The sequence below is a fragment of the Leptonychotes weddellii genome, chromosome 5, assembly GCF_054177405.1.
Source record: "Leptonychotes weddellii isolate Sample4059 chromosome 5, ASM5417740v2, whole genome shotgun sequence".
Classification (NCBI taxonomy): Eukaryota; Metazoa; Chordata; class Mammalia; order Carnivora; family Phocidae; genus Leptonychotes; species Leptonychotes weddellii.
In genome coordinates this window covers 123247227-123274549 of record NC_138373.1, presented here as the reverse complement: position 1 = coordinate 123274549, position 27323 = coordinate 123247227, and the positions used below count along the sequence as shown (strand labels likewise).

The following is a 27323-nucleotide window of genomic DNA, read 5'->3' as shown; positions in this document are numbered from 1 at the left end:
GAGACAGAGAGAGAGAGAGAGAGAGAGGCAGAGGGAGAAGCAGGCTCCCAAGGAGCAGGAAGCCTGATGCGGGACTCGATCCCAGGACCCTGGGATCATGACCTGAGCCGAAGGCAGACGCTTAACCATCTGAGCCACCCAGGCGCCCGCTATTATGTTTCTTAAATGTAATAGAAACTTTTAGGACAGTTATTCCATTTTGAAGATCAGTCAGTCCACTGTTAACTTAAATTATGTGATGAGCAGGCCACATCTATCCATACTTTTAAAAATCACCTCTTATGGGGCGCCTGGGTGGCTCAGTCGTTAAGCGTCTGCCTTCGGCTCAGGTCATGATCCCAGGGTCCTGGGATCGAGCCCCACATCGGGCTCCCTGCTCGGCGGGAAGCCTGCTTCTCCCTCTCCCATTGCCCCTGCTTGTGTTCCCTCTCTCGCTGTGTCTCCCTGTCAAATAAATAAAATCTTTAAAAAAAAAAAAAATCACCTCTTATTTCCTAAAAGTCATCATTTCTTCTATACTCTTGCCCTTTTGACTCAATTCCTGCTTCTACAGTAATAGTTCTCATCCCGCCACATAATTCAGAGGAATTACATAAAAGGCAGTAGTAGTTGGGTCATTTTACTTCTGTCACTTGGCTCCTTTATGCTTTGGTTTCCTTGTCTGTAAAGCACAGCTAATAGTACACACAAATACTAAATGGAAATGTATTTAAAGTATCTCCAACAGTGTCTGGCAAGTATTACTTAATGAGTGATAGCCATTATTAGTAATAGTCTTTCATGAGTTACATAATAGACATTGAGACCAGTATTAAAAAATATTTTCAACAGTTTACAGTGAAAGTTGAGAAAAAATACAATAAGCTGTGAATTTCACCAAATCATGATGTATATATTCCTATATTTATATAGGAGGGAGTATATTTTTGAGACATTAAAACAGCATATTCTTGTCCTTATTTATCTCTATGTCTTAGTTGATCTTTGGTTCCTCCATCCATTGAAATGATGACGTTTATTATTTCAAGAAGACAGAATTCAGGCCATAACACCAACAACAACAAATCATGGCTCAACTTTATATCAGATTTTTCTTTTAAGTTCATAGTGACAAAATAGTCTTGAAAGTCAGGATTTTCAACAAATCTCTTTCAACAAGAGAAAGTGTTTTCCATGTTGCAAAAGCTTTCCTTTACCTATCAAATGAAAACCAGAGCACAGAGTTATATAATGAAACACAGCATTTTCAGAGGTATTTTCAGAGAAGCTAACTGTGATGGTGAGATAAATAAAAGTTCAAATAGCAGGAAGACAGGAGATTCAGAAGAGGTGTGTCTAAGACAAAATGCCATTAGAGTCTGTGAAGGAATCTGATGTCTCCATATCCCTGGGAACAGCCCCAGGACTGTTGAACAAGAAGTCCCAGGTAGGTTGAAGATCAGGGTGAAAGCCAGGAGGATTTGTGTCTCACTTCCCACCTACAATACAGGGTGTTCCTTGCCCATTTTGAATAGCCACAGTAAAGGGAAAATGGCAACAGGACATGGTTAGACAGGTGGGCCTTCAGAAAGCACTTCTGATATATATGAATCCAGAAGTTTCTATGTATCCCAATGGGGTTATGAAAAATGTGGAGAGGACTAGTGTACCCAAAGAGAGATGGCATTAGGACAAGGTAGATGCAGAATTTGGGCAATGGTAACCAGCAGTGGGTGTCCACACAATACCCAAAACCCACGTCTCAGCAGAGAGTAGCGCAGTGTGCCCAGTGACCAGGCATATGGGGCTATCTCAGCATTAAACAGCAAGAATCCAGATGGTAGCATGCAAACCCGAGTGGCTCTCTCACTCCATACCTTATTTCCCTGAGGATGCACAAATTCTCTAAACACACTGCTTCTATTCATCCACAGATTCCATTTTATAAATGAGAAAAGAGATGAGAAATTTCAGGAAGAAAGGAAACAACACTTACAAGAAGTTTGACCTTCAAATTACTATAATTTCTTTAATGAGGCTTTCTTAAACCAAAAAAAAAAAGTCCAAATTAGGTTTCTCCCATCCTCACCAATCTCCTTTTCCACTACCATCAGCAGGAATGGCATTTAAGAACAAGATGAGATATGCTGTAGAAAATACTGAGTTATATTTTCTTGTACATGTGAGAAGTAGTAAGAAGTAGTGTGTCTTAAAGTCCTTTAAGTAAAACATATAAATTACAATGCACTTGGCTGAATTTACTACACTACAATGGATTTGAAATTAGTTAGAGGAAGATTCAGACCATACATCACCCTAGAAAAGAAAAACTCTACTAACATCTATAAACCTACCCTGGCAATAGCACATGGACATTGTTACAGAATAAAGTGATCTCACCAGTTATGTTCTAACTGACAAGGAAATCGAAGAATGCCAAGATGCTTTTAGGTGTTGGAGCATGACTTGAACATATTCCATCTCCTTACTGATTCTCCAGCACAAAGCTATGGCTGGCTTACTATAAGACAGACTATGAGTCTTGGATTTGATATTAAAGTTACATTCATTTTCCTAAGCAGGTTTGTAAGATAACTAAGTAATAGTTATGAACAAATAGGACACTCAGGTCATGGCTTTTTTTTTTTTTTTTTTAAGACTATTTATTTATTTATTTGACAGAGAGACACAGCGAGAGAGGGAACACAAGCCAGGGCAGACGGAGAGGGAAAAGCAGGCTTCCCGCTGAGCAGGGAGCCCAATGCAGGGCTCGATCCTAGGACCCTGGGATCATGTCAGGTCATGGCTTTTATATTCCCTTTTTAAGATGAAATTGCTTAAGACAGTCCAGTTCAATACGCTGGTTCTAATTTTACCAATGTACCAAAAAAGAGATACTTGCATTAGAAGATCCTCCACTATCCCTTCCACTAGTAATATTTAATATTTCATGAAACAGGCTTAGAGGCATAAGTGACCACCTTTGAAATAGGGTAGATTTGTTCAAGAAGGACTAGCATACTATACTGAAGCCAAAATTATGAAGATTTTGACCTTGAATCACTGAAATAGCAGAAATATACTAAAATAGAAGAGCCAAAATTTATATCCAAACAGTCATGAGTAAGATCTAGGATAGCTCTTTGTGAAATATAGACATGAGGCAAATCATAAGACAAAAGAATAAAATTACAAAAATCAGTGTCAATTTTTTTTAGTTCAACAGTTATGTTTAAATTCCTACTGCGTGCAAGACATTGTGTTAGATTAAACAAATGGTACTGGGGAAACTAGAGAGCTACATGCAAAAGAATGAAACTGGACTAGGTTCTTATACCATACACAAAAATAAATTCAAAACAGGTTAAAGACCTAAATGTGAGACCTGAAACCATAAAATTCCTAGAAGAGAACATAGGCAGTCATGTCTTTGATATCAACCTGAGCAACATTTCTCTAGGTATGTCTCCTCAGGAAAGTGGGAAAAAAGCAAAAATGAAACTATTGGGACTACACTAAAATAAAATACTTTTGCACATTGAAGGAAACCATCGATGAAACTAAAAGGCAACCTACGGAATGACAGAAGATACATTCAAATGATATATCTGATAAGGACTTAATATCCAAAATTTATAAAGAATTCACACAACTCAACACCAGAAAACCAAACAATCTGATTAAAAATGGGCAGAAGACCTAAATAGACATTTTTCCAAAGAAGACATGCAGATGACCAAGAGACACATGAACATATGCTCAACATCGCTAATTATCAGGAAAATGCAAATCAAAAGCAATGAGATATCCCCTCAAACTAGTCAGAATGGCTAGTATCCAAAGACAAGAAATAACAAGTGTTGGTGAGGATGTGGCGAATGTAAATTGGTGCAACCTGTGTGGGAAACAGTACAGACGTTCCTCAAAAAATTAAAAATAGACGGGCGCCTGGGTGGCTCAGATGGTTAAGCGTCTGCCTTCGGCTCAGGTCATGATCTCAGGGTCCTGGGATCGAGTCCCGCATCAGGCTTCCTGCTCCTTGGGAGCCTGCATCTCCCTCTGCCTCTCTCTCTCTCTCTCTGTCTCTCATGAATAAATAAATAAAATCTTTAAAAAAAAAATTAAAAATAGACAATATGATCCAGTAATTCCGCTAGTGGGTATTTACCCAAAGAAAACAAAAACACTAATTCAAAAAGATATCTCCCCTCCCACATGTTTATTGCAGCATTATGTACAATGGTTAAGACACTGGAACAATCCAAGTGTCTACCAATAAATGAATGGATAAAGAAGTTGTGATATAGATGTATTACTCAGCCATAAGAAAAAATGAAATCCTGCCATTTGTGACAACATGTATAGACCTAGAAGTATTATATAAAGTGAAATGAGTCATACGAGAAAGATAAATACCATATGATATCATTTATATGTGGAATCTAGAAAACAAAACAAAGAAACAAACAAGAAAAGCAGAAACAGATTCATAAATACAGAGAACAAACTGGCTAGTTGCCAGAGGGGAGGGCATGGGGAGATGGGCAAAATGGGTGAAGGGGAGTGTGAGGTGCAGACTTTCAGTTATGGGATGAAGAAGTCATGGGAATGAGAGATACTGCGTATGGAATATAGTCAACAATACTGTAATAGTGGCAGGTGGTGACTACACATGAACATAGCATTGTATAGACTTGTTGAATCACTATGTTGTACATTTGAAACTCATGTAACATTGTGTGTCAACTATACTTTAATTAAAAAAAATTAAAGACACTGTTTTAGAGATCTCAATGGATGTAAACATGAATCAAACAGGCCTCCTGTTAAAGTAAGGGTTTAAGTGAGAAAATTCAGTTCAATCAGATGAGAGAGAACCTTGGAATTACCAAGATTATAGCTGTGCTAGGGAGGATTAATTTGTCAAAGTGTCTAGGAAGGACTAGTACCACTTTTATAGCCACAAAAATCAAAGAAAACACTACTGTTATACAATCACTCTGAGAAGTTCAAAACCTATGATCTATAAACCTCAGCAAACTGGCAAACATAGAACAGTCGGTCTTTTGGAGTATATATCAAATCGAATGGAATCATGCCGGGAAGACTGAGGTTCTTGGTCTTTCTTAAGGGGATTTTTCTCTATTTACCTGGGTTCTGCCCTCCAAAATAAAGAGCAGCAGTAGAATTGAAATCACCTACTGTTTGAGAACACATGGCAAATGTAGGACACATTTTGTTCAACACATGATAAGGTAGGTACCTCTTTATCCTTTATGTCACTGCCAGGGTAAACTGTTCCTAGTATTTAGTAAATTATGTGCTGTATTAAAAATAGTATGATCTCATTATTCATTATTTGTAGTAGAGGACAAAGTTCCTGTGTGTCTCCAACTTGACTACTTCCAACAGAGGAATGGTTTTGATTTATTTGGACTAAAATATTTGGGAGTATAATGGAAGAAGGGTAAGAACTTCTTGCTGATTTTTCCCATTAAACATTCTTGGGCAAACCTGAGAAATTACTCCACAGAATGGATCTTATATTCATTCAGTAGCCTAACTTTGCAGCAAGGAGCAAAATTCATCAGTTTAACTCAGAGCAGTCTTGTTATTTCAATATGGCTGTTTCTATTTATAAAGTTACACAATCAAGTTGGTTCCTTCTTCCTCCCCATCTGAGACAGTTTACAAAACACACACACACACACACACACACACACACACACATCATTACATAATTGCATTGCCAGGAAATCCAAGTGTTGCTTTCTGGTGGAGAGTAAAAGATCCGCACCTTGACTTATGTCTTACTCATCCTAAATCACATCTGCTTTTTGGGGCACTTTCTCCTGGCTGAAGAATTTGCTCTGAAGTTTTACTACATTCATTAGAAGGCCATTTTTGCTATTCTGACTATTCATGTTGTGGTTTTACAGATGTCCTGCAAATGAAAGCCTGCTGCACAACAGGAAGTACTCACTGCCAAGTCCTTTGGAGAGGAGCAGCGCATCCACAAGAGGATCCAGGTGGTAAGACATTTGAACAAAAGCTTTACACAACCGCATTTGAAAAGAAGAAAGCAAAAGACAAGGCAGACATTGGCACTCACTCTAACTCTGTTCAACTTAATGGCAGCTGTACCAAATGGATATGTGTTCATGCAACTCAGTGTTGTGACAGAGTGGTGAAGCAAATAAGCTACAAAAGGAACAGAATGAACATAGGGATAAAAGGGCAAAGACCTTCTTTGCAACTTCTTAAAATGGTAAATTTGATTAAAATTGGATTACTATTTTTCAAGGCTTGAGGAGAAAAAGGGATATATCAGTGCTGTGATGCCCACGCTCCATGTAGCATCTTTTCTCATATTGCAAGCAGAATGAATTGTAGATAAAGTCAGCACCTAGGTCACTCTTTGCCTAGAAGGACTTCTTTCCTGCTGAGTTCTCTGCAGCATTCTCCTTCGGTTGGATTTTATCTTCTCCCTTCTAATTCTCTCAGCTTGATTCACATACGCCATACATAAGGGCTAAACAAAATGTGTTTCATGCCTGAGGGAATTAATTTTCTGCCTGGGATAATGAGACAAAATGTGATGTAATTCCTCCCTTGATTTTAAAATGTTTTGTTATCTTGAAGGCAACTCTCCTCATCCAATAAAAACAGAGAACGAAAAGGGTGACCTTAAAAAAACATATTTCTGAAACCTAAGATTCTCACACACACAAATGCCTCTGATAATTCTGGGTGTAGACAGATGCTCTCTTCCTTTTTGTGCTTCCCAAACATTCTGTCAATGGTCTATTGTTAAAGTGCGGACTTTCTCCCAGACCACATCCTGTCTGTCTTACAGAGGAGAAGCATACCACTGAAGGAAGCTGAAAGTTCTGTTCTTTGTGGTCTAGAAAGAACTAACTGCTCATACCTCAAAGTATCACTCCATTCAACTCAGGGCCCATAGGACTCATGCTGGAAATTACCTGATGAACTCAGAGAACCAGGCTACCTTTGTTTTATTGACAATTCTAAGTCTTCCACACAAAAGGAAAGAGGACATTCATTATTGTTAACACTAGTTAAAATTGTATGGATAAGGAAGGAGCAGGTGTAAACATGTGAACCTCATTAAAAAAAAAATCACTCGTGTTTGAAAAACACAACCTCCACAGAAATTATTTTTCATTAAAGAAAATATATGTTGTTATATCTGAACAGAGAACTGACAATGTTTGACAACAGTTTGTTAATTAAATAAGGCGATATTTTTTTTTTAAGATTTTATTTATTTATTTTTTAGAGAGCGAGCGAGAGAGAAACAGCATGAGAGGGGAGAGGGTCAGAGGGAGAAGCAGGCTCCCCGCTGAGCCGGGAGCCTGATGTGGGACTCGATCCCAGGACCCTGGGATCATGACCTGAGCTGAAGGCAGACGCTTAACCATCTGAGCCACCCAGGCGCCCAAGGCGATATTTTTTAAATGATTAATAGAAAATATATTTTCAACTACAGAATTAAAATTAATAATTAGAGATTTTTAAAAAAACAGAATAAAACTAAAGAGGAAAAACAAGAACATCTGATTCAGAATTAGGGTGACTAACCCTCCCAGTTTGTTTGACTGCAAGATTCCCAAATTAGGAGATGCGCTCTGCTAAAATCAGGACAGTCCTGAGAAAACCAGTACAACTGGTCATCCTAAGTGGACTTAATTAAAATTTTTATTTTAATGGTTTTGTATAGAAGGTAAGGATAAGGAGAGAAAACAATAATTAAAATCTGTGATGAAAATGTTGAGAAAGTTGTTATATAAATTACATAGGAATGTCTCTGTAAATGCCCATAGGAAATACTTCTTTGTACATGTAGAAACAAAGATGTGAATCTCCTGAGCAAATATGAGCTCATACTTTAGGCACTGATTAAAACAGCACTTGCTTAACCTTTATGTATGAGCAACTTGAAAGCCCAGATCCAAATGTGTAGGTGACCTCCAGCTACAATATAAAACATCACAGCACAAATTTGATGTATTTGTATATTGCAGCCCTTCCTCTACCGTTTTCCTTTTCTTCTTGTAAATTTTATTTGTGTATGTTTTGAAATCTTCTATGTTGTCTATGCTTTTTAATTCTACTAAATCCTTTTTTCAAACAAGGCAGGATCTAAATTAGTGGTTCTAAACTGGGGGCAATTTTTTCCCCAGGGGACAGACCATGTCTGGAGACATTTTTGATTGTCACAACTGGAGGGGATAAATCTATTCTAAATTAAACAAACACGGGGCACCTGGGTGGCTCAGATGGTTAAGCGTCTGCCTTCGGCTCAGGTCATGATCCCAGGGTCCTGGGATCGAGCCCCACATCCAGCTCTTGGCTCAGTGGGGAGGCTGCTTCTCCCTCTCCCTCTGCCTCTCCCACTGCTCATGCTCTCTCTCTCTATCTCTGTGTCTCAAATGAATAAATAAAAACTTAAAAAAAAATAAACAAACATACCCCAAATGTATAATAAAAGTAATCATTATTGAAAATCAGAATTATAATCATTTCTGTTTTTTCTAGGTAATATTAATTAAAAATTTAATGTTGCCATAAAAAGAATGAATATAGATTTCTAAGAGTCCCAGTTGTTGCAAGCATATTTCTCATAAAGCCTATCATGTTAAAATAAGCATATATATATACATATAATACATACACACACACACACGCACATACACACACACACACACTTTGCCTTGTGCATAACAAGTATGCAATAAATAGTTGATGGTGGACTAAATGATTGGATGAATGACTAACAAAGACACGAAAAATCACCTAGGATCCATGATGTATACCTAGAAGTGGCCATTGAAGGGATTTACATTTGTGAAATAGCAGCCTGGTTTTAGAATACAATAGGTTTAGCCTGAATCAGAGGAAAAGAACAAAGAGAACATATTGTTGGAGATGATAAACCTCGTGTTCAATGTAAGAAAGCAACACACAAGTGTGGATATCAAAAAGTCAGCCACAGGAAGGAAGAAACAGCTATAAAAAGCAGATGGTTTAAAGAGAAAGGAAATGTGAAACACAACCCCCCAAAATATATGGGTCAAAATAATAACGAAAGGTTCTGGCAAAAATATCACTCTGTAGAAACTCAATAAATTTTCAAAAAAAAGCACAACAAAATTATATTAAAAATATGAGCATTCAGGGACAGTGAAGAGAAATACATAACCTGTGTATTTTTCTGAGTCTAAAATGTGAGCAATTTAAATTGATCAAAGCTAAACAGTAAACACTGTCAAAGAGAAGTAGAAACCTGAATAGAAATAGCCCCATATGCACAACCAAATTTAAAGACCAGTTAAGTCATTTAGAAATTTATCTTGCATTTGAAAAGAAGTTGTATTATGTATTGTTTCTTATAGTTGTATACCATGGTCTGAAAGGATTACCGTGAGTTGCTTCTTTCGATGATGGTGGTGGGTTTGTCAAATGACCCATTCACACATTCCCACTAGGTCCCCTTTGGAATCAATCTGCAATGTGCTGACACAGAAGCTACATCATGTCTCCAGGCCAAGAGAGCAGATACTCCCTCACACAACTAAGCAGCCCCCCATTGGACCACATCTAGAAGCCAGCAAATGCCTCCCTCCTGGGGTGATGCCTGACTCCATCTTGGTTCTCTAAACGTCACTTCTAGAATTCACATCTTATACTGCCTTGGCTTTTTGGTTCCCAGCTCTAATGGAGAGCTTCCAGATCCAGCAAAAGAAGAATGCTAAAAACTGAGTAGAGAAGCAAATAGAAACAAGGGCACAGAACCAGGATAGAGTTACTTTCAGGATAGGAGTTTAGATCAGCAGATTGGAACAGGAGAAATTGAAGGTGGTTATCAAAATCTTAGGGTGGGGAGCAGCCAGAGGAGTCATGAGACCACAGTGAACTATTTTATGATACTTCTGTATAGATGTACCTGGTCTATTCTTTTTAAAAGCTGAATTAACTATAAGATTTTCTTTCTGTACACTTAGTAACTTGAGTGTAATTATGGTCCTCCACTTATTCAATGTGTTGTGTTTAAAGAGACATCCCTATAGTTCAGGACAGCTTGACAATCTGGAAGACAATTTGGGTTACTTCAGAACATTTTTAATATGGCAAATTCTTGCTTAATCTTGAAAATCTGACAAATTAGGCAGTCTTTGGCTAATAAGCCATTTACCTTAATTTCTAGGCACACAGGCAGACTATAATCCCTAGCCTGTCTTGTATTTGGTTTCATCATATGACTGAGTTCTGACCAACAGAACTGAATGGAAGTGACATGTGAAGTTTCTCAGTCTCTTATGCAATCTTCCATTTTCTCCCTTTCACTGATGGCTGGTTGGAGGTGGGATGATGGAATGACAAACTGGAAGGAATCTGGTTTCCTGAGTTATCATAGGCATGTGTCAGCAAACTTTTTCTATAAAGGGCCAGGTAGTAAATATTTTAGTCTTTGCAGGCCAGTCTCTACTGTAACTACTCAACCCTGCTATTACAGCACAAAAGCAACCATAGGCCACACACACGCGAATGGCATGGCTGTGTTCCAATAAAACTTTACTTAATAAAACCAGGTCCCAGCCCAGATTTGACCTATAGACCATAGTTCATCAAGTCCTCACTATATGGGACAGGTAAATAGGAATAAAAAGTAAATTCCTACTGTGTTAAGTCACTGAGACCTTGAGTTCATCTGTTACAGAAGTTAGCATTACTTTAACACAATGCCATGTTGATGGATCATAAAATTTTACACATTTCATGATGGAAAACTGTAACCTGTCCCACTTAGGTTTTCAGTTTTACAAAAGAGTCCTTTACAACACTGAAATATAGCAAAAAGTATGGTCTGTTGTTTTGTTTTCTTTTCTTTTCTTTTCTCTCTTGGAGGCTGTGTCATGTTATTTTATTGGGAAAATGGTAAATTTTCACCAGTGCTCTCTCATCTGGTGACTTTATCTGCAGGCAGAATTGCAACACTTTTTAACAAATCATTCCATTTACTGGGAACAGTGGGGAAATCCTGCCATGTATCCAATTAATGAACTCTCCCACAGATATTGAATTTCCCTATTGGCCCCAGTGACTAGAAATCCAAAGAAAAGCACTTTTTAAAGCCAAAATGGGACAACAGTGGGGGTTGGGGGGAGAGGAAGAATTAAAAGTGAATCTTGTCAAAGATTAATTCATCACTCCTGTAAGAATCCATAGTTTTCTTTCATTCCCCCCCCCATTATGTGACTAAGTGTCCACATAGAGAGAAAAGAATAACATTGATTTTGACTGTGGTTTATAAATTGTTGTGAAAGAGAGACAGAGAGGGAGACTGACATAGGAGTCAAACACACCGAGGTTGAAATTCCTGCTCTACTTTAGCACCAATCTGAGTTCAGCTCCTATATATATTTAATTATAATAATAAACTGTATAGCATCCAGCATGTGGCAGGTACTCGAAAAGTATTAGTAATTATCTTAGTTTTAATTGTTACTTGCTGTCAAGTTCACAAATTATCACTTCCAACTAAACTACAAATTTTTGTTTGAAGAAAATGTATTTATCCTTCAAGACTTAAAATTTTGTGGATTGCTAGTAATTAATAAAAGTACCCAAACATCCATCACTTCTTTTACTAGACTTATCCCTCTTCCATTGCTCTAGAACTTGGTATTTTAATCAAAATTTTGCTCTATCACACTCTTCTCTTCTGTATTTTTGAACTTTCCCTTCACTGAATCCATCATGTTTCATTTCATCATCATCTTTCTAAAACATAGACTTACTTGTGTCATGCTGGCATCCTCCCCCACCCCACCCTCTACAAAACAAGTTCAAACAACTTACTGGACATCTAATGGCCATCTTCCCAATGCCTCAAGTCAACTTCTTCTCTCTTACTTGCATCCTACCTTTTAGGATTGCTGAATAATGTATAGTGTTCCCAACACAGCACAGTATTACACATCTTGGTAAATACCTGTCTACTTAAAATGTTCTTTTTTCCAAATATATTTGGCTAAACAAATTCACCAGTCAAAACATGGCAGGAATGTTATTTTTCCTGTGCATGGAGAATTAATCACTGCCTTCTTTGTCATACTACCAACTCTTACTATTAATAGCTTTTGTGGTAAACTGTTAGATATTTTTATAATATTATATAATAGGTAAAGAATATTGACTACCAACTATATATAGAATATAGTTTATATGCAGTATCTCATTTATTCTTCACAATAATCTTATGAGGTAGTTTATATTGTCCTCATTTCATAAATGAAGAAACTAAGGCTTAAGTACTAATTGACTCACCAAGGTCACTGGGCTAGTAAATATTGGAGCATTCCAAAAAGAGAATTGTGGTCAGCAGATGCCAAGTGCTGCAAACAGGATGAAAACAAGAGCTAAAATGTTAACAAAAATCAACCAATCAATAAATAAAGTAATTAGTTAATTAATTAATTAAAATGTTAACCAAGAAGAGATGTCCTTTCAAAAGCTATTGGTAACCTCTAGGAAAACAGAATACGAGTCAGAAATTAGGAGAAGTAAAGCAAACCTAAAGCCTGCAATAGTGGCATTGAACACAAACTAACCTTTCAAGAAATATATCTGCAAAGTATTGAAGGAGTGATCATTTGAAACAGATTGAAGGAAATAATAATAATAATAATATTAAAAATATTAGAGATCTGAAACCATAAAACTCCTAGAAGAAAACACGGGCAGTAATCTCTTTAACATCAACCTTCACAACATTTCTCTAAGTATGTCTCCTCAGGCAAGCAGAACAAAAGCAAAATAAAACTATTGGACTACACCAAAATTAAAAACTTTCTCACAGTAAAGGAAACCTACAGGAAAGGAAACCTATTGAAACAAAAAGGCAACCTACAGAATGGCAAAAGATATGTGCAAATGATATATCCAATAAGGGCTTAATATCCAAAATATATAAAGAACTTATACAACTCAACACCAAAAGAACAAACAAACTGATGAAAAAATGGGCAGAAGGCCTGAACAGACATTTTTCCAAAGAAGACATGAAGATGACCAACAGACACATGAACAGATGCTCAACTTTACTAATTATCAGCAAAATGCAAATCAAAAGCAAAGAGATATCACCTCAAACTAGTCAGAATGGCTATTATCAAAAAAGACAAGAAATAACAAGTGTTGATGAGGATGTGGAGAAAAGGGAGCCCTCATACACTATTGATAGGAATGTAAATTGGTGCAACCAGTATGGAAAACAGTAGAAGTTCCTCAAAAATTTAAAAATAGAGAGACCATATGATCCGGTAATTCTACTACTGGGTATTTTCCCAAAGAATATGAAAACACCAATTTGAAAAGATAAATGCACCCCTATGTTTATTGCAGCATTATTTCCAATAGTGAAGAAATGGAAACAACTCAAGTGCCCACTGACAGATAAATGGATAAAGAAGATGTGGTATATATTTACAATGTAATATTACTCAACCGTAAGAAAGAATGAGCTCTTGCCATTTGCAACAACATGGGTGAACCTAGAGGGTATTATGCTAAGGGAAATAAGTCAGCCAGAGAAAGACAAGTGTCATATGATTTCACTTATATGTGGAATCTAGAAGACAAAACAAATGAGCAAACAAAAAGCAGAAACAGATTCACAAATACAGGGAACAAACTGATGGTTGCTAGAGGGTAGGGTGGGGAAATGGTCAAAATGAATGAAAGGGAGTAAGAGGTGCAGGCTTCCAGTTATGGAATGAACAAATCATGGGGATGAAATATACAGCATAGAGAATATATTTAATGATATTGTAAAAGCATTGTGTGGTGAAGGATGATAGCTACACTTGCGCTAAGAATAGCATAAGGTATAGAGTTGTTGAATCACTATGTTGCACACCTGAAACTAAGGTAACGTGTGTCAATTATACTTCAATAAAAAATGGCAAAAAAATAGTGGCAACCTGAGCAGTTTTGGAACCTGAATCTAAAGCAGTGTTTCTCAACTGGGTTTGATTTTGCCTTCTCTCTGGATACGTTTCACAACTGTCTGGAGACATTTCTGTTTGTCACAACTGAAGAATGCTACTGGCATGTAATCATTACTAGCAGGGATGCTGCTAAATATTCCATAATAGTAAGACTGACACCCACAACAAAGAATTATCAGGTCCAAAATGTGCTAAGTTTGAAAAATCCTGGTCCAAAGGATCCACTGGAGAGGAAGAGATAGAAAAAATAAGAGAAAAGAGAGAACTGCTAGGACAAAACCGGGAAAAGGAGAAAATAATAAAAATGTTACCTTCAGAAAAGCCTTATCAAGAACTATTAACTTCATTTCTGAGGATAAAGAGATTAAAGTTCGGAGAATTTAAGTGACTTATCTTTTCAGGATCTAGCAGAAGTTAAAGTCAAATCTTTGAGCTTCTAATCTGATGTTCTTTTAACTATGCCACCTAATACCTTAAATTTAAGACTGAGGATAATTTTTGGAAATGTGATAGCATACAACCATGAAGCAATTGTGCTTAAAAATTAGTGACATATCTATTGATTTTTGTTTCTACCTATATTTATTGCCTTCCTTTATATCAAAGAAAAGAAACATGTCTATAATAGTAGAAAGGTTTAAGAAACTCAGAAGAATGTGTTCGGCAAATTGGCACCAAATATACATACAAATATTGACACTTGAAGAAGAACAAAAAAAAGTTGTATGAGATTTTCAGTAACATTTAATCACTTTTAATTTACCCAAGAATATTTAGTAATTTCATAGTTGAAAGCATTCTTTAAGGACTTTGTAAAGCACAAACTAGAACAACAAACAATGGTATTAAATTGCTACATCTCTACGAACGGTTACTCAAGAGAAATAAGTGTACAATATTGAAAAGTTTAGCATTCTGCCAGTAGAGAAAATGTTAAAATTCAAGGATCATTACCACATTCTTCATACCACTGCTACCACAAAGACAAAAACAATTAAAACGACCATTAACAGTTTAACCGTGAAGCTTGGAACATGAACCATAACCAGAAAAAGAAATAATCATGTTTCTTTAAGTACAAATAAGTAAATGTGCAAGCACAGCAGAAACAGGCAAGGAAGGCAGAACCATCTAGAGGGACCCAAGGGCTGACCTGTGCAGCTGTAGGTCTGGCGAGCTTTGGAAGTGCTACCATGTGAGCAAGCCAACAGGAGTGTTGACAGTCCTCAGCAATCAGGCATCTTCTCCAAGAAGGAAACAGCTGGAGGCCAGAGCCAGTCATCTATTCGATTGACATCTGCTGCTATAATTTTATCATGGGGTTTCTTTTATTTTTTTCTGTTATTTGAAAAATTCAGTAGAGACCATGTGTCAACTTAATTGTCTTCTGAAAATTCTAAGCACTTGGGCACACCAATGATTTATTTGCAATGCACCAGCAGTGTTAACCAAATATTTAAAACAAACCTTACTAGTCTATATAGAAATCAAGTCAATCAATAGTTCTTCTCTCCTGCTGACACAGGAAAGTCTTCACTGTTGCAGTGTTATTAGATAAGAGTAATGTCTTCTGGAGGCACACAGCCTTGGACTATTCTGCTATACTCTAGCACTGAAATATTGGTAGGTGATATAACCTCTCTCTGCCTCAGTTTATCTATGAAATGAGGATAATAACAGTGCCTATATCATAGGGCTATTGTGAGGACTGATGGGACACTAGTGTTTGGCCCACTTTCAGGCATATAACAAGCCTCTATAAACATTAATATTAATCCTTCTCTGCTCTGATTTCTCTAAATAACATTGCCAGTGTAACTGTGTCTATTCTTACATAAGAGCCTTCCCCAATGTCTATCTAATGAAGTCTGCTTCCATGTATAATCTGATCTAAATCTGCTCCTTTCCATAAACAGTCTCCTCAAATTATAATGGTTTACTCACTGGGCATTCTATGCAAATCTCTCCTCCAATGAATGCTTTTTTCCTTTCTATATCTAAGTCCTATCTGCCCACTGAATATCAATTACTTGGTGAAGTCTTTTCTGAATGCTCCATCCAAATAGGATTTCTCTCGTCCCTAAAATCGACAAAAATATTGCCCTCAATAGCAATACTATTCACACAATATATTTGCTTGTCTATACTGCTATTCATATTTTTTTAAAAATATTCAATTTAAGGTTTTAAGTATCTTCTGTTTTTAAAGCATTAGTGTTAATACCCTGTGAATGTAATATTAAGAACATATCTCTACCTTAATTGTCCTTGAAACTGGTAGAGTAAGAAAATGAAACAAATGTCCTTAATAACATGGACAAGGAGGCCACTACTCTTTCAAGAATTTCCTTCAGACCTCTCTAACTGGATGCAAACTTTCCTTCCTTTTAACCTCCACAACAATTTGTTTATTCTTTTCTTTGACTTTTGAACTGACTCTTAAGAGCTGGTGAGATTTGGGGGGTAGGGTATAGCTAGAAAAAAATACTGCAGTTACATCATGAAGAGAAAGTATAATGTAATAAAAAACAAACAAAAGCTTTGTAGGAACAAACCTAGATTCAAATTCTGGATTTTGGTACTAGTTAACCATCTGATCTTATGAATGTCTCCCACTCTATCTGAGTTTATTTCTCTGTAAATGTGGATAATAAAGTCTTTGAAATGTCATGAGAAAAAAAATAAACTTCCTATAAAGAACAAGGTAGGTACTCAAAATTATTTTCTATAATAATGTAAAGAATCTTCAGTTTGCATGGGTAATCAAAGAGGAAAAGATGAGTGGGCCCAGAACTAGAAAGAAACTGAAATGACAGTAAAAATGAGAGATAAAAGCAAGGTGGCAGACCAAGCTGGAACGAGGCTGGGGAATCAAAAAAGAAGGCTAAGGGGATCGGTATAACCAGGGGACTTTCATGGACAAGTGTGTCTAATGCTTAATTGCATGTGATTTGCTGAAAAATAGAACCCCCTTTCTTAACTTTAATCTCTTGATTCTTAAGTAAAGTTTCCAAAGCAAAGTGACTCTCTTCCTCATTTGGATGAATGCCCAGGAAGAATGGAAAAACCAACCATATGAAGAGAGACATTAGAAAATTCAAGGAAAATAAGAAATCAGAACAAGAGAAAGCTAGAGAAAAACATAAATCCTTGAAGTATGGTGATGGAGAGTCCAAATGTATGTGGCGTAGAATCTAGAACTAATGTTATTTATTTGTTAAAGGACAGTGAAACTAAGCACACTGAACAAGTTGGTACACCCAGGAAGGAGACGTCTGGAACACAGTAGCTAGATGGAACTACAATAGGAGAAGAGGTGTCAACAATTAGAGACTGGAATGGCTACATAGGCCTAGGAATTGTAAACAGGCCAGCTGGATGTGGAAGAATCCTTAATGAAGCAGGGTGTGTCTTTCTAATTGAACTAAACTCAATTATCCACTCAAGACTGAGAGATGCCACAAATTGACAGGCAAAAGAGAGAAATGGGTTCTCTGATAATTTCAAGAAGCCACCCTACCAACTACAGACGGCTTACTTCCAGATATCCTTTATATGAGGGTATTAGGCTAAGAGAAATAAGTCATTCAGAGAAAGACAATTATCATATGATTTTTCTCATATACGGAATTTAAGAAATAAGACAGAGGCTCATAGGGGAAGGGAGGGAAAAAGAAAGTAAGACGAAATCAGAGAGGGAGACAAACCGTAAGAGATTCTTAACTCTAGGAAACAAACTGAGGGTTGCTGGAGGGGAGGTGGGTGGAGGGATGGGGTAACCGGGTGATGGACATTAAAGAGGGCACATGATGTGACAAGCACTGGGTGTTATATGCAATGGATGGAATCACTAAACTCTACCTCTGAAACTAATAATACAGTATATGTTAATTAATCGAATTTAAATTTAAAAAAAAATTCCTATGCTGTTTATCCTATTGTTATGTTGAGTTTTCTACTATTTGCTGTCAAATCTGATTATCTCTAATACAACTTTCTTGGTCATTTCTGCTATTTTCTTCAGTTCTATTTTTTCAAAGTTTATAAAAATCTTTAAGTACACTTTTTTGACATTTAAAAATATTCTGAAATGCTGACAAGGAATTCTTTAAGTTTGTTTGAAAAAGTTTTTAATCTGATAAATGGCATGTTAAAAACATCCCCTAAATACAACATTGCTTACCACAGAGTCTTATAAGAATATCAGATGTGTGATTGATATGTTTGTTAACCAAAGAGATGAACCAAAATTCTATTGCAAACAGTATTTATGGTGCACAAGTTTTAGGCCAAGGCCAATTAGCAAAATGGAAGTTTGACTAAACCTACAGATGAGAGGCATGGTCAGCTGAGGAAAAGGGTCTACCTATTCTTTCCATCTAATCCCAACAAGTCGTGTGGGTACACAGAACTTTAGAATAGAACTATGTGGCATTCGCTTTTAACTATTTGCATAAAGTTAAGTATTTTTAGTCTTTTGTTGATAATTTATACTTCCCTTCTTTTACCCTGAATTGCTTACATTCGACCGAGAACTATAAGCCTACAATTAATTATTTTTTAACTGATTTTTCTTGTGTGATTTTCCAATGTTTTCTTAAAACACAAAAGGAATAATATAACCTTAGAGCTACAAGTACTTTTAAAATCATGCACTCCAAGCCCTCTGTTTTATAAATTAAATGATCCAAAAAGACCAATGAATTTAACTAAATCTTTGTCAGAATAATTCCTCATTCATTCATTCATATATTAATCCATTCAACTATGATTCTGAGGCATAAGGCACTGGGCAGAGGGAGCTCTATCACAGTATAAATAAGGCCCTGCCATCTGCATATTTTCAATTCAGTGGGACTAGAAATAAATCATCCAGATAATTAAAATGCCATGTAAATAAATGTGCTTTAAGTATTACTGCAGCCAAAGAATCACAAGAGAGGAAAGGAAGGTAAGGGGTAGCTAGCAAAGACTTTCAGGAAAGTTACATTTGGCTGTTCCTTAGAGGATTTGAACAGGTGGAGAGAGACGAATAGACATTTCAAGACAAAAGGGGTGGCTTTCTTTTTAACTTGTAGATTGGATTTCAATCCGAAGTGTTTTCTTAAATTACTTTTTTATCAGAGGGGGAGACGAACCATGAGAGACTATGGACTCTGAGAAACAAATTGAGGGTTCTAGAAGGGAGGGGTTGGGGGATGGGTTAGCCTGGTGATGGGTATTAAAGAGGGCACATACTGCATGGAGCACTGGGTGTTATACGCAAACAATGAATCATGGAACACTACATCAAAAACGAATGATGTAATGTATGGTGATTAGCATAACATAATAAAAATAAATAAATAAAAAATAAAATTACATTTGGTGGGAAAGCAAAATCAAAGCAGTCCCTAAGCCAGAGGTGAGAACAGTGACTTTGGAAAGTTTGACATCATAGTTAATGCTGCATTAAAAAGTGATGTTTATCAGGATACAAATGGATCCCCCCGAAGTTCAGCAACTGAAAGGCCATGCGAGCCCTCTGCTTCTGGAGAAAATGACTGCAGTATGGCTTAGAAACCAAGAGCTAGGAGCCACTGCTCACAAAATATCATAAATTAAACGACTGAAAAAGATGTCAGTAATAAGTAAAACAGTAGGGTTTCAATTTACAAGTGAAAATCCAGACAAACGTGCAATATGAAGGAAAATAATATTTCATTTTTGTTCAGAGTGCAATGAATTAAGCAGTCTAAGAAACATATATTCAAACAGAAAGTGTTTAAAATGCAAATGACATTTAGAAAAAAAGTGATGGCATCTATATGGATTTTTACAGATAAATCTCCTTCTTTTACAGTGTAATATGCCTGAAAAATAGGTCCCTTTTTCTCATATTTGTGACTGGTTATGGTTATTAGTAATAAAGTGCCAAGACTAGGCACTTCATCAGTAAGTAGTACTAAGTGATAACAAAGATGTATTTTCAGAGAAATTTGTCAATGACTTTTGCTACTACTATACATTATCAATACACTTTTACATAAGCTAAATATTTAGCTTTTCAGCTACACAAACTACTTACTTTATTACACCAGTGTTCCTCTACCACTCCCCATTTCACAACATGTTTTATATTCCACCTACAAGGAAATCTGCATTTTAGCTCTGTAAGTCTGCAAGTAACCTTCAGCCACTAACCTTACTGTCTTCTGTCTCTTTAGCTTTTTCTTGGAGGGGTTTCTTCTCTCCAAATTCACAGGTTGATTTTAATGTGAGCTGACAAGAAAGCATTGAGCTCTCTGTTTCAGTAAGTTCCAAAGGTCTTGAAGAATAGGGCTGTGACCCAGTAGTGCCAAGATTTGGTATCGGAAGAGCAGTATGAACAGGCTTTGACCCAACAGCTGGCTGTCTCAGTTTTGAGGCAACCCCAAGTACAGGCATGGCTTCTATAAAAGTATCTTCTTGCTGCCAAAGAAAATGCTTCTAACCTCAGTCTGGTAGACTCCAACTTTAGTATTTCCAGAACAAATACTTTAAACAAAACTAGCAGTCATCATGATTCAAAAAAAAAAAACAAAAAAAAAACACAACAACTAATAATATAACTTCCAGGAAGAGGCAAAACTTCCCTTCATCTTTAGTTAAGTATCTTTCTTGCTTGCTTGCTGGCTCGAATTCTCATATTCTTATCATTCTCTCTCTCTCTTAGCCTCCCGCTCTCTCTCTGTTCAGTGAGTCAGTGTCTATGTAATATTAAATACTCCTTTGGGGAGTAAACTTTTCTTGAAGGTAACTGTTACAAAGCTCCTTCCCTAGGATTAAAGAGCTCCTAGTTCTATTTTTTCCTCCCACTACAGCAGTCTGAGTCTGAGCACTGAGAATAAAAAAGTGGAGAGAAACAAAAGGAAAAGTCTGCAGTCCAACTGTCAAAGCCGCCAAAAGACCACAATAGTGGAAGGACAGGAGTTCTTCCTGACTTCAGAAATAACCAGCCTACATTCTCTTTTTAAAGAAAATTGTATTTACCCCAGTTAAAAAAAAAAAACAAAAAAACAAAGAATGGACACGATTAATGGCCAAAACAAACAGCTGTTGGAAGAACTTTTAGCCCGGAAACAATCTCAGCAATGAAGCTGTTTGTCTAATTTCCAGCTATTTTTCACTACTGACAGCCATGAACCACTGTGCTCATTCTGTTCTATCCCATGAAATCAGGTTAAATTCATGCCGTAGTGGAACCAGCGGTGCTGCACTGTTAAATCATTCAGCCGACTATACCTGCCTAGGTTATGAAAATATAGGAAATATGGATAGCAAGACACTAGGTATATAGTAATTGTTGTTTCTAAATTTAATAACAATAATGATAAAAATATTTGCAGGTAACATGTATGTGGAATGTACTACATAGCAGTTACTTCACATTTAACCAGTGGGACCACTCGAGAATAGGCACACCTATTCTCTCCACTATATAGAAAGGATAACTAAGACTCAGATTCATTTAAGTAATTTGACCAAAGTCATGCAGTGAGAAAGAGCAAGAGCCCTGTACTATTTGGAGTAACTTAACAAACCACCTTAGAAACAATTTAAAATAACGCTGTTATTCAAGCTCTTTACGTCCAAATTAAAATCCTAATCTACCAAATATCCAAATACATACTCAGTGACTATGAACAATGCTGCTTCTGTCCATAAAATTATTTTACTATAATTGGATTATGTTCTATTTCTGGTAAAAGCATGTCTGGATCCATAACAAAAGCAAGGGGTAAGTTTTTAAGAAACATATGAGACGCATGCCTTAATGTCTTTAAGTAATTGCACTTAGATAATGGGTATATGGGTAAATTCCTCCATCATTTAATAAATATCATATTTACGTGATGGTATTGAAATTTCAGTAGTATTATCTAATAATAGAAATTTATTTCATACTGCTTGTGTTTTTGTTGAAGATTCTAAAAGACAGATTTACTCCTTTTTTTTTCTTTATTTAGAAAATCTATGTTACATTCACTAAATATTCTAAGAATTAATAATATTTGCAAGTGAAGTTCCTAGAAAAATGAGTGGGCATTTAATGGACATTCAATAAATAATAACAATTATAAGAATCATAACTATTATTATAGAAAATATCTCTCTATAGTAAAGAGATTATTTTGTTTGTCTACTATTCCCAACTCTGTAAATTATTATGTATAGTCTTAGATAAGAAGCAGTAATTTACAGATAAAAGCTAATAATTAAAGTTGAATTTATATGTTATTTTGATATAAGCATAGAAGAAATTCAAATACAAATTAGAAATCTTGCCGACTTTAAAAAAGAAAGTAACTCAAGGGGGATTTACTCAATGGTATAGTAAGAAACAAACACAACACTGGTGGCGAGAAAGAAATGATCACTCTGAGGAAGTAAGTTACTTACTTACTTCCATTAATACACCATGCCATTAACCATTAACACACCATCCCTTCCAGAGACTGTAAGATACTGCAAAGCAGGAGATATTCGTGTTCCTAAAATGGGGTTTAAAGTATATGAGAAGATACGTGCATCCTGCAATGCCCACATTGCAAAAAAATGGCATACCCAAAATAATAGGACTTGTGGGGAAAACAGGTTCTGGGAAGACCACTGAAAACATGCAACTTTGGGAACAGATCACTAGCAAAAATAATATTGGTACCTTGGAAGATAATTTGGACCACCCAAGCAAGCAGCTCAGCCCAGAGTTTAAAAACAAACAAGCAAACAAACAAAAAACAAAGCAAACAACAACAAAAACGCTCCACAATTGATGGGAAATGCTGGCAATATGTTAATTAGAATTTGTAGGAAAAATCCAACTGGAAGGCAAACTCTGAGCCAATAGGTTTGCCACTGAAATGGACACAGGGGGCAGTGCAAGCTGCAAATATTTAAGAGCCACACAAGACTAAGGGGTATGTTCCTTTGGCCACAGAGCCCCAAATACAGGCACTTGTTTTTTAAAATTTTCTTTTTTTCTTAAATTTTATTATGTTATGTTAATCACCATACATTACATCATTAGTGTTTGATGTAGTGTTCCATGATTCATTGTTTGCGTATCACCCAGTGCTCCATTCAATACGTGCCCTCTTTAATACCCATCACCATGCAAATGACATATCAGATAAAGGGCTAGTATCCAATATCTATAAAGAACTTATCAAACTCAACACCCAAAGAACAAATAATCCAATCAAGAAATGGGCAGAAGACATGAACAGGTATTTTTCCAAAGAAGACATCCAAATGGCCAGCAGACACATGAAAAAGTGCTCAACATCGCTTGGCATCAGGGAAATCCAAATCAAAACCTCAATGAGATACCACCTCACACCAGTCAGAATGGCTAAAATGAACAAGTCAGGAAATGACAGGTGTGGGCGGGGATGCAGAGAAAGGGGAACCCTCCTATACTGTTGGTGGGAATGCAAGCTGGTGCAGCCACTCTGGAAAACAGTATGGAGGTTCCTCAAAAAGTTAAATTTTCTTAAAACAAAACCAAAAGGGCTCCCGTTGACTATTTAGTATCAAAGTGGAGGGCCTTCTTTTCCCAGCCAACTCTGACTATTCTGCCCTCTTGGGGGCATAAATCAACATATAAAACTTGGCAACTTCTACATTACACAAACATAAATCTATTTACCAATTGCAGATGAGCTCATTGGTATTTTAGAAACATATGCTGGAGCAGAACACACTAATTACTTATATAAACAAATTGAAAAAAAAAAGTGTTTACATTCAATAAGATGTCTTTTCACTTTGAAACACCTTTTGCTTATTGGATAATATCATTTCACTGAAATATAAGGTCAAAAACAGTTGCCACTGTTGACCAATTCTATGAAATAACATCTACCACCAAGAGCAACAAAAACTAATTTATTCTGAGAATTTACTGTGCGCCAGGAGCTGTCATCCCATTCCATCCTAAAACAAAATCACCTTTGAATAGGTGATGACAAAGACCTGGAAAAGTTAAGCAGTTATCTTAAAGTCACAGAAAATGTTTTTATTAATTAATTTACTTATTTGAGAGAGAGTGCATGTGTGCGCAACCAGGGGGAGAGAGAGGGAGGGAGGGGGAAAGAATTTCAAGCAGACTCCACACTGAGCATGGAGCCCAAGGCAGGGCTTGATCTCACGACCCTGAGATTATAACCCCGAGATCATGACCTGAGCCAAAACCAAGTGTCAGATGCTTAACCGACTGAACCACCCAGATGCCCCAGAACCGTGGTTTCTCAAACCAGGTTCAACAAACCACCACCTGTAGTGCTTGCTAAACATATAGATTACTGGATTCATCCTAAACCCACCAAGTAAGAATCATGAGGGCAAGGGAAAAATCTGAGAATAGAATTTAAGTAAACTAATTCTCCCACACTAAAATTTAACACCCATATTTTAGAGGATTTGTAGATTGATTGACAGTTCAGGAAACAGACTAAAATTGTACTGCCTAGAGTCAAATCTCTGCTTCCTCGCTTATTAGCTGTATGAATTTGGAAGTTGCTATGTATCAGTTTTATCACCTATAAAATGGGAAAAATAATTTCATTCCTTTTACAATGTTGCTGTGAGAATTAAAAGAAATAAATGTATAAAGTCATTAGAACAGGATCTGCCTCATAATAAGTGCTCAATAAATAAATTATGCTCAACATAATAAGTGCTCATAAAAAGCGCACAATAAATAAGTGCTATTAATGTTATAAAACATATAATGACCTTGAGAATTATCGAGGTAAGGTCAAGAAATTAAGTGAAAAATTTGGCCAGGACCATAAAGGTTAACAGAACTGAACTCAGGGGGGGAAATCCTGAAAATTAAAATGAGATAAATTACTTGTCATTTGCCTGAAATACATTACCTTCCAAAGCCAAGCTAGAGTTTCAGGCATAAGAGAATTCCAACCTAGCTGAATTTTAACATCAGTGATTTTAAAAATAAATAATAAAACTTCATGAAATGACAATTTGCTATTATTTATTTATAAGAAAGAGAGAAAGAGAAAATAACCAACTATCAAACAACACTAAGAACATGCTTACAAAAAGACAAAATATGATTGGCTAGTCAATTCAGAGGTTTGCTAAAATAAAGAGAGTCACATTTCCATTTTTAATAGCTTGACTGAAGTAAAAATTACACATAAAACTCAACAATTCTTAAGAAATAATTCAATGTAACCAGAACTACAGCAAGATTGGAAAATTTCCTTCATCCTAAAAAGTTCTCTCCCTGCCAACCCAGGCAACCAATGAAGTACTTTCTGACACTAGTTTTATTTTTTTCTAGGATTCCTTTTAATTGAAATTATGCAGTATTTTAGGGTCTGGCCTTTTTCACTTTGCATGTTGCTTTTGAGATTTATCCATGTTATGTGTATCAAGCGTTCTTCTTTTTGTATGGCTGAGATGTGCTCCACTATGTGAATATGGCACAACTTGTTTATGCATTCATCATTTGGGGGATATTATGAATAAAGGTCTATTAATATTTGAATATGTTTTGTGTTGATATTTATCATATGTTCTCATGGATAAATAACTACGAAGAGATTGATAGTTTATTTGATAAATATGTATTAAATTGTATTAAGAAACTGCCAAACCGTTTTTCAAAACATACGATTTTGAACTTCTGCTAGCAATATATAAAACTTTTAGTTGCTCACATGCTCATCAATACTTCATATTGCAAATCTTTAATTTTAGCCATTCTAGTGAGGTGCAGTGGTATATCAGTGCAGTTTTAATTTAAACTTTTCTAATAACTTATTTCTGTTGAGTGTATTTTTACATTTATTTGTCATGCAATCTATATATCATCTTTGATGAAATGTCTGTTCAAAATGTTTGCTCCTTTTTTTTTTTGTCTTACTATTGAGTTTTAATAGCTCTTTACATATTTTGGAAACAAATCCTTTCTTAGATATACATTTTGAAAACATTTTCTCCCAGTTTATACATGGTCTTAAGAGAAAATTTTCCATATATTTCCCACATTTTGCAGTCTTGTTACCAGTAGCTATAATTGACTTCACTTTTATACTGAAATATGTTTTTAAGAATTTTGCTTGTTTTCAAGCAAACAGGCACAGAAGATAGAAGAAAATAGCCTTGAAAGATAAAAATGGTGGGTGTTTCCCTATGGAGCAAAGAGTAGGCTTATTTACTGCCCATTATAAAAAAGATAATGCCTTCTTCCAGATAAAAGTGTCAGGCAGTTTTGCTCACAACTAATTATAAAAGATTTGTGTTCCCTAGACTCAAAGTTTCTATTCTATAACCCAACTCAATGCATTTGCAGACATCATCTGGTCCTTGTCACATTGTCCTGTAGGAAATGCGGCTCGAGGAACCTGTGTAAGAAGATGTGATATTCTGTTACTGCTACTGCTGTAAGTAATAAATTGTCCCTGGTCTCTAAGGGAGGAGTCCAATGCCTTCTGCCAGGTAGTGTGTTTCAGCAGTCATGGCAACTTTTTAACGAAGATACATCACGTTAGCTTACTAGCTTGCAAACAGAGTAAAATCCCAGACCCTTCATAGCTCTTGACACCCTTCTGTTATCTTAATACTGTCTTTTAACAATACTGTCAGTTTGTGCTTTATATGCTTTAAAGCTTTATCATTGGCTTTATATACATTTAAGATTATCATTTCCCTTTGATGAATTGACTCCTTTAACATACTTAATGAAAAGTCTTTCTTCTTATTTGTTAATATTTCTTATTCTGAAGTCTATTTTGGCAATATATGATGGTTCTTTTGATTACTGTTTGGTAGAACTTTTCCATCCTTTTACTTTGCATATGTATCTTTATACTTAAAGTGGATTTCCAGTAGATGTTGCATATTTCACCTTGTTCTTTTATTCTGTCTGACAATCTGTGCCTCTTAATTGGAGTATTTAGCTATTTCAAATTCATGTAACTATGAAGATGATTGGTTTAAGTCTACCATATACCATTAGTTTTCTATTTGTTCTTTATTCTTTTCCCCCTTTCCTGCCTTCTTTGGATCAATTCAATTTTTTTAAACTAAGTTAGAAATTTTCCTTCTTCTGTATTTTAAAGATGCCACTGTATTGTTTTCACCTTGCATGTTTTCTAAGAAGTCTGTTGTAATTCTGATCTTTGTTCCTATGTATTGTGACTATTTTATCCAGCTTCTGTTAAGATTTTTTCCTTTTGGGGCGCCTGGGTGGCTCAGTCGTTAAGCATCTGCCTTCGGCTCAGGTCATGATCCCAGGGTCCTGGGATCGAGCCCCGCATC

The 27323-nt window shown here is 36.1% G+C and overlaps 1 protein-coding gene across 8 annotated transcripts in view; it reads right to left on the bottom strand.

Moving 5' to 3' along the window:
- The window catches only part of NAV3 (neuron navigator 3), a 773874-nt gene that overhangs the window by 309737 nt on the left and 436814 nt on the right, over positions 1–27323 (bottom strand). For 4 of the 8 annotated variants that reach the window (XM_081822099.1, XM_081822101.1, XM_081822103.1 and 1 more), the window contains exon 1: positions 20196–21314. The exons of 1 other annotated variant lie outside the window; for it this stretch is intronic. In XM_081822099.1, the coding sequence (XP_081678225.1) occupies positions 20196–20438 (243 nt within the window). In that variant the 5' untranslated portion in view covers positions 20439–21314. Of the gene's footprint in view, positions 1–20195; positions 21315–27323 lie in introns of those variants that run through there. 3 more of the 8 variants (XM_081822100.1, XM_081822102.1, XM_081822105.1) reach the window with 2 other exon arrangements.